The sequence below is a fragment of the Petromyzon marinus genome, unplaced genomic scaffold (assembly GCF_048934315.1).
Source record: "Petromyzon marinus isolate PM22_M1 ecotype Great Lakes invasive population unplaced genomic scaffold, UKy_Petmar_22M1.pri1.0 PM_G_Scaffold_36, whole genome shotgun sequence".
NCBI lineage: Eukaryota > Metazoa > Chordata > Hyperoartia > Petromyzontiformes > Petromyzontidae > Petromyzon > Petromyzon marinus.
The window spans coordinates 1,744,710-1,755,000 of NW_027422939.1; the positions used below are offsets into that span (position 1 = coordinate 1,744,710).

The 10,291-nt window shown below is 49.1% G+C and overlaps 1 protein-coding gene across 2 annotated transcripts in view; it reads right to left on the reverse strand.

Annotated features, from left to right (window-relative positions):
- Positions 1-1,213: 1,213 nt before the first annotated feature.
- The window catches only part of LOC142915883 (uncharacterized), a 52,039-nt gene continuing 42,961 nt past the window's right edge, over positions 1,214-10,291 (reverse strand). For both annotated transcript variants that reach the window (XM_076061522.1, XM_076061521.1), the window contains one exon: positions 1,214-3,160. In XM_076061522.1, the coding sequence (XP_075917637.1) occupies positions 3,062-3,160 (99 nt within the window). In that variant the 3' untranslated portion in view covers positions 1,214-3,061. The remainder of the gene's footprint in view (positions 3,161-10,291) is intronic.

The window sequence follows — 10,291 nt, forward strand, 5'->3', positions numbered from 1 at the left end:
AACACAACACACACATATATATAACACAACACACACACACATATAAAACACAACACACACATATATATATAACACACACATATATAAAACACAACACATACAAACACATATATATATATAACACAACACACACACATATATAACACAACACACACATATATAACACAACACACACATATATATAACACAACACACACACATATATAACACAACACACACACATATATATATCACAACACACACATATATATAAAACACAACACACACATATATAACACAACACACACACACATATATAAAACACAACACACACACATATATAAAACACAACACACACACATATATATAAATATAAAACACAACAAACACGTGTCACACACAAACACGGCTTGAGGCTTAAAGACGAGCCCCTCGTTATTGACGTGGAAACAGCTTCACGTTTGACCTGAAAGCGTCGTCCTCCATCGTTGCAGGCGATAAGGAGGATAAAAAGACCTCTGAACATTCGTGTTGTTGTTGTTGTCTTTGTCTTCTGGTAACTTATTTTAAAATCTAAACCCCGACATTACACAAACACGGCGGCAGCCAACCCTGCCGTATCATTGAACCCAACCGCCACCCACCAACCACCCTTTTACATTTCCTAGAGCGCATGGGCGAAGCCGGGCGAAACGACGCCTCCGCGCACGCGGATTGGCCAACGCGCGCGGATTGGCCTCTGACGCGTCGTCGATTTGGGAGGGGGCGGGGTAACGGGGGCGATGGGGCTGACTTATGCGCTGTGCGAAATATAAACGGGTGGCCGGAACTAAAAAAAAACCGCCCGGAACACAAAACCGAGGCGACCTTGGACGGCGACCCGCCTAGCGGCCTCGCTGGCCCCGTCAAAGTCGTTCCACTTTCAGTTTTTATTGATTTTATTTATTGATTTATTTTTTGGGTAAGAGCTCCAGCGAGAGCCACGCGGCTCTTGAAAATCGGAGTGCGGCCGCCAACAAACACACAAACTTTAATTACTTTAAAAACTAAACAAAAACTCGAACAAGAGAAAAATTTTTTTATCTTAAAGTGACTACTTTGTGTGTGTGTGGTGACTTTGTGTAAAAAAAAACAGAAAATCCATGGGGTAAAATTAAACCTGCAAAAAATATTCCTGAAAAAAATATCACCGTTACACCACCAACGCTGTTGTGCAAAAAAACTCCCAGTGGGATGCAAGTCAACAACAACTTTAATAATAACAACTTTAATAACAACAACAACTTTAATAACAACAACAACAACTTTAATAACAACCACAACTTTAATAATAACAACAACAACTTTAATAACAACAACAACTTTAATAACAACAACTTTAATAACAACAACAACTTTAATAACAACAACTTTAATAATAACAACAAGACAACTTAGATTAAGGCCATCAGTCTAACTCATAGTTCATAGTCTGTGTGTGTCTGTGTCTACGTGTGTCTGTGTGTGTATCTATGTGTCTGTCTATGTGTCTATGAGTCTCTGCGTGTGTGTGTCACTGAGTCTGTGTGTGTCTATGTGTCTATGTGTCTGTGTGTGTCTATGTGTCTCTGTGTGTGTCTATGTGTCTATGTGTCTGTGTGTGTCTATGTGTCTCTGTGTGTCTCTCTGTGTGTCTATGAGTCTGTGTCTCTCTGTGTGTGTCTATGTGTCTATGTGTGTGTCTATGTGTCTCTGTGTGTCTCTCTGTGTGTCTATGAGTCTGTGTCTCTGTGTGTGTGTCTATGTGTCTATGTGTGTGTCTATGTGTCTGTGTGTGTGTCTATGTGTCTGTGTCTCTCTGTGTGTCTATGTGTCTGTGTGTGTCTCTGTGTGTGTCACTGAGTCTGTGTGCGTCTATGTGTCTATGTGTCTGTGTGTGTCTATGTGTCTCTGTGTGTCTCTCTGTGTGTCTATGAGTCTGTGTCTCTCTGTGTGTGTCTATGTGTCTATGTGTGTGTCTATGTGTCTGTGTGTGTGTCTATGTGTCTGTGTCTCTCTGTGTGTGTCTATGTGTGTGTCTATGTGTCTGTGTGTGTCTCTGTGTGTGTCACTGAGTCTGTGTGTGTCTATGTGTGTCTCTGTGTGTCTATGTGTCTATGTGTGTGTCTCTGTGTCTATGTGTGTGTCTATGTGTCTCTCTGTGTGTCTATGTGTCTGTGTCTCTCTGTGTGTGTCTATGTGTCTATGTGTCTGTGTGTGTGTCTATGTGTCTGTGTCTCTCTGTGTGTGTCTCTGTGTGTGTCTATGTGTCTCTGTGTGTCTCTCTGTGTGTCTATGAGTCTGTGTCTCTCTGTGTGTGTCTATGTGTCTATGTGTGTGTCTATGTGTCTGTGTCTCTCTGTGTGTGTCTATGTGTGTGTCTATGTGTCTCTGTGTCTCTGTGTGTGTCACTGAGTCTGTGTGTGTCTATGTGTCTGTGTGTGTGTCACTGAGTCTATGTGTCTATGTGTGTGTCTGTGTGTCTCTCTGTGTGTGTCTATGTGTGTGTCTATGTGTGTCTGTGTGTGTCTCTGTGTGTGTCTCTGTGTGTGTCTATGTGTCTGTGTGTGTGTCTATGTGTCTGTGTCTCTCTGTGTGTGTCTCTGTGTGTGTCTATGTGTCTCTGTGTGTCTCTCTGTGTGTCTATGAGTCTGTGTCTCTCTGTGTGTGTCTATGTGTCTATGTGTGTGTCTATGTGTCTGTGTCTCTGTGTGTGTCTATGTGTGTGTCTATGTGTCTCTGTGTCTCTGTGTGTGTCACTGAGTCTGTGTGTGTCTATGTGTCTGTGTGTGTGTCACTGAGTCTATGTGTCTATGTGTGTGTCTGTGTGTCTCTCTGTGTGTGTCTATGTGTGTGTCTATGTGTGTCTGTGTGTGTCTCTGTGTGTGTCACTGAGTCTGTGTCTCTCTGTGTGTGTCTATGTGTCTATGTGTGTGTCTGTGTGTGTCTATGTATCTGTGTCTCTGTGTGTGTCTCTGTGTGTGTCACTGAGTCTGTGTCTCTCTATGTGTCTATGTGTGTCTCTATGTGTGTGTCTATGTGTCTCTGTGTGTCTCTGTGTGTGTCACTGAGTCTGTGTGCTTGGAAAGTTGTCGTCGTCTTCGCTGTCTTCGGAGGCCGAGTCCCAGACAGAGTCCCAGACGAACGAATCCGTAGACAGTCTCTACACACACACACACACGTACACACACACACACGTACACACACACACGTACACACACACACACGTACACACACACACGTACACACACACGTACACACACACACGTACACACACACACATGTACACACACACATGTACACACACACACATACACACACACACATGTACACACACACACACGTACACACACACGTACACACACACACACATGTACACACACACATGTACACACACACACATACACACACACATGTACACACACACACACGTACACACACACGTACACACACACACACTAGTACACACACACACACGTACACACACACACACACGTACACACACGTACACACACGTACACACACACGTACACACACACACACGTACACACACACACACGTACACACACACGTACACACACACGTACACACACACACACGTACACATGTACACACACACACACGTACACACACACATGTACACACACACGTACACATACACACAGACGTACACACACGTACACACACACGTACACACACACACATGTACACACACACACACGTACACACACAGACGTACACACACGTACACACACACACACACGTACACACACACACATGTACACACACACACACGTACACACACACGTACACACACACACACGTACACACACACACACGTACACACACACGTACACACACGTACACACACACGTACACACACACACACGTACACACACACACACGTACACACACGTACACACACACGTACACACACACACGTACACACACACACACGTACACATGTACACACACACACACACGTACACACACACACACATGTACACACACACGTACACATACAAACAGACGTACACACACGTACACACACACGTACACACACACACATGTACACACACACACACGTACACACACACGTACACACACACACACGTACACACACACACGTACACACACACACACGTACACACACACACACGTACACACACACACATGTACACACACACACACGTACACACACACGTACACACACACACACGTACACACACACACACATACACACACGTACACACACACGTACACACACACACACGTACACACACACACACGTACACACACACACGTACACGTACACACACGTACACACACACACGTACACACACGTACACACACACACACACGTACACACACACACGTACACACACACACACACGTACACACACACACGTACACACACACACACATGTACACACACACACGTACACACACACACGTACACACACACACGTACACACACACACACACGTACACACACGTACACACACACGTACACACACACACGTACACACACACATGTACACACACAGACACGTACACACACACACACACGTACACACACACGTACACACACACACGTACACACACGTACACACACACACACACATGTACACACACACACACGTACACACACAGACATACACATGTACACACACGTACACACACACACACATGTACACACACACACACACGTACACACACACACATACACACACACATGTACACACACACACACACGTACACACACACACACGTACACACACACACACGTACACACACGTACACACACACGTACACACACACACGTACACACACACACACGTACACATGTACACACACACACACGTACACACACACACACATGTACACACACACGTACACATACAAACAGACGTACACACACGTACACACACACGTACACACACACACATGTACACACACACACACGTACACACACACGTACACACACACACACGTACACACACACACGTACACACACACACACGTACACACACACACACGTACACACACACACATGTACACACACACACACGTACACACACACGTACACACACACACACGTACACACACACACACATACACACACGTACACACACACGTACACACACACACACGTACACACACACACACGTACACACACACACACGTACACGTACACACACGTACACACACACACGTACACACACGTACACACACACACGTACACACACACACGTACACACACACACACGTACACACACACACGTACACACACACACACATGTACACACACACACGTACACACACACACGTACACACACACACGTACACACACACACACGTACACACACGTACACACACACGTACACACACACACGTACACACACACACATGTACACACACAGACACGTACACACACACACACACGTACACACACACGTACACACACACACGTACACACACGTACACACACACACACACATGTACACACACACACACGTACACACACAGACATACACATGTACACACACGTACACACACACACACATGTACACACACACACACACGTACACACACACACATACACACACACACACACATGTACACACACACACACACGTACACACACACACACGTACACACACACACACGTACACACACGTACACACACACGTACACACACACACGTACACACACACACACGTACACATGTACACACACACACACGTACACACACACACACATGTACACACACACGTACACATACAAACAGACGTACACACACGTACACACACACGTACACACACACACATGTACACACACACACACGTACACACACACGTACACACACACACACGTACACACACACACGTACACACACACACACGTACACACACACACACGTACACACACACACATGTACACACACACACACGTACACACACACGTACACACACACACACGTACACACACACACACATACACACACGTACACACACACGTACACACACACACACGTACACACACACACACGTACACACACACACGTACACGTACACACACGTACACACACACACGTACACACACGTACACACACACACGTACACACACACACGTACACACACACACACGTACACACACACACGTACACACACACACATATGTACACACACACACGTACACACACACACGTACACACACACACGTACACACACACACACGTACACACACGTACACACACACGTACACACACACACGTACACACACACATGTACACACACAGACACGTACACACACACACACACGTACACACACACGTACACACACACACGTACACACACGTACACACACACACACACATGTACACACACACACACGTACACACACAGACATACACATGTACACACACGTACACACACACACACATGTACACACACACACACACGTACACACACACACATACACACACACACACACATGTACACACACACACACACACGTACACACACAGACATACACATGTACACACACACACACACATGTACACACACACACACGTACACACACACACACACGTACACACACACACGTACACACACACACACGTACACACACACACACATGTACACACACACACACGTACACACACAGACATACACATGTACACACACACACATGTACACACACACACACGTACACACACACACATGTACACACACACACGTACACACACACACACACGTACACACACACACATGTACAACAACAACCGCCATTCGCCACTAAGTGGCGGTGACGTCACCACGACGCTTGTGCCAGGCTATGTGCACCCTGAGGCCACGTGAAGTGTCGAACGCCCGCTGGCAGGAGGTCACGGGGCAGACCCAGGTGCCACGGGTCGACTGACTGAGATGACTGGCTGATGCACCACCTGTGCCCCCTACTGTGCCAACCTGCTGTGCTTTAGCCACCCGGCGCTCCGCTCGCTGTTGTGAGCGTCGCTCCTCCGCCCTCCGTTGTTGTTGGAGGGCGACTGCCTCCAACTGCCCAGTAGCATCCTTCACGAGCCTCCTCCACAGAGGCCGATCTTGACACCGCTGGTACCAGTCATTGGCAAGTCCACTCAGCTCCACGTCCTCCTGTACCACATCACTCCATCTCTTCTCTAGCCCGTGCCGCGCCCGCTTAGCCCCCTCAATCCGGCCAAACAAAAGCTGTTTCGGCATGCGGTGGCTGGGCATGCGGGCTACATGACCCAGCCATCGCAGCCTTGCCTGCCGGAGGAGCTCACCGATGGGACCCTGCCCAGATCTTTCAAGGATTTGTGAGCTCCTCACACAATCCAGTCTGGTTAAACCCAGGATGGATCGTAGGCAGGCCAGCCTAAATGTTTCTAACCGGCGAAGATGCTCCATTAGGGGGGTCCACGTTTCGCAAGCGTAGAGAAGGGAGGGAATGACCGTGGCCGAGAAGACCTGAAGCTTAGTGCGGAGCGACAGACCAGGTAGCTTCCACACAGAGTTACGCAACCGATGAAAAGATATTGCCGCTCGACTGATTCGGAGTGAGACCTCTGCTGTTAAACTGGAGCCAGTCATAAGCACACTGCCCAGGTATGGGAAACTCTCCACTCTCTCCACAACTGCCCCATCACCGATTGGGAGTTGTGGGGGTGGAGTGTCCGATGGTACAAAATACCCAGGCAGGTGCTTAGTTTTGGTGGGGCTGATGGTAAGGCCCCACCTCTTAGTGGCACGCTCCAGTCTCAGCAGCAGCGTCTCCAACTCCTCCTCTGACTGAGCAGCTATTACCAAATCATCAGCATACATAACGTGGTTGAGCAATAGGGAGCCATCCCTTGACCGCACCCGGGCATCGATTAGCCTCCCATTATATCTGTACCATATGGAGATTCCCCCGGTACAGCTATTGAAGGCTTCACGAACTACGTGGTCAAAATAGATGTTAAATAATGTGGGAGCCAGAGGACATCCCTGTCGCACCCCAAGATGTACAGGGAATGGCTCTGACTCCCGGCCACGTAGTTTTACCCGGGCCCGCTCACCATCATGAAGGTCCTTAATGATCGTGAGCAGAGGGTCAGGTACTCCAAAAGCACGAAGAACGACCCAGAGCCCAGGCCTACTGATGGTATCATAGGCCTTGACCAGGTCAATAAAGCAGAGATGTAGGTCTTGTTGGAATTCCCTACACCTCTGCTGTAGCAGACGGACAGAAAATATGCCATCTGTGCAGGACCGCCCTTTCCTGAAACCGCATTGGGGCTCCGCAAGCCTCTCCTCAGCGTGCCTGGCAAGGCGATGCTGAATAATCCTTGCCAGGACCTTTCCCGGCACACTGAGGAGTGAGATGCCCCTGTAATTGTTACAGTCTGTGCGGTCCCCCTTCTTAAAAAGGGGGACCACCAGGGCATCCTTCCAATCCTGCGGAACCCGTCCAGTGGTCCAGACTGTTGTTATGATGTCATGTAGGGCAGTCTGTGCACAAACGCCACCCTCCCTCAGCATTTCGCTTGGGAGATCATCTCTGCCCGCTGCCTTTCCTGGTCTCAGACTCCGGATCGCCTTCAATACTTCCTCAGCAGATGGCACCTCAGCCAGCCACTCACAGGGGGTGACTTCATCCAATATTTGAGGCACCGCAGCCTCAGCAGGGTCATACTCACTTTGTGCCACGATGGTTTCCTGGCTGAGGGATTTTCCCTCCCCCAGGACCTCACAGAAATGCTCAGCAAATCTGCGAACCTGTTCCTGGGGGTCGGAAATTGGATCACCGTTTTTTCCCCTAATGATGGTAATAGGTGTGGCGCTGCAGGTTACTTTTTTGATGGAGTTAAATAGAGATTTGTGATCACGGGCCACTGAGGCAGACTCCATCTCCCCAGCAACCCGCGACCACCACCCATCCTTGCAGCGCCTCACGGCTCTCCGAACCTCCGAGCGAAGGCTGCGGTAAGCCTCCTCATTCTCTGACGTGGGATTCTGTAGCCGATGACAGTGGGCCTGTCGCTTTTTCTCAACCATCCTGAACAACTCCTCTGTCATCCAGGGTGTCTGGGGAGGTCTGGACCGTGTACCCAGAGCAGCCATTGCAGCTGCATGAGTCACAGTCCTAAACCTCGCCCATTTACCCTCGACATCAGGAGGAGTCGGGGACGATGCCAATCCCAGCCGCAAGCGATGATGAAATTCTCGCTTGCAACTTTCATCAGATAACTGAGACCAGGCCACTTTAGGTTGGAATGGGGTCCTGGGTGTACACCCACCACCGGAGTGGAAGAATGGCAGGCGCATCTTACAGATGACTAGTCGATGGTCAGAGGGCAGATCAGCTCCACGGTAGGTCCTGGTGTCAAGGACATGGGCTCGCATTCGCTGGTCCGTCACTATGTAGTCCAGCAGATGTTCTTGCTTGGACCCGGCATGCATCCATGATGTTGTGTGGATGCGCCGATGCCGGAACAGCGTGTTGGTAATTACAAGCCCATGGGCTGCACAAAAATCTAGCAGCCTCCTACCGTTGTTATTGAGCTGATCTGGCCCATGCCCTCCAATCACTCCAGACCAGGTGCCAGTATCATGACCAACTCGGGCATTGAAGTCACCCAACATGATGACTCTATCCCGAGGGGCCACTTTAGCCAGCACCTGTGACAGGAGGTCATAGAAGGCATCTGACTCATCGGCTTTGCCTGCATCCCTCCACGGATGTTCATCTTCGGTGGGGGCATAAGTAACCACGACCACCATTCCTCGCCTCCGGTTGATGGGAAGGCGAGCCCAAAGTAGCCTGGGGCTTACAGCTTCCCACACCTCACCGCCACGCTCCCACGCCCCCTTCATTCTTTTGTTCAAAAGAAGACCCACACCCTGTTGTTTGGCAGTCTGCTGCCCCGAGTAGAGGACTGTCCACCCCTCATGGTGGCAGGAGCCAGAGCCGGTCCACCAGACCTCCTGAATGCCGCATAGATCCAGGCGGTACCGGTCCAGCTCCCGACAGAGGAGTGGCAGCCTCTCCTCTGCAGTGAGCGTTCGAACATTCCACGTGGCCACCCGTAGTGGCTTTTCGTTGTTTCTGGAGTAGCCCCGAGGGTAGGTATTTAATCTCCTGGCTCCGCCAATTGGGGTTTGGCCAGGAGACGTCATAGACGCCTGGCCCCCCGGGGCCTCCGGCACAAGCTTAGTTGTTACATATTTCAGTTTAATTCGTGGTTTCGTGGTAATTAATTGAAGGTGGAGGGGTTACCAGCCCCTCG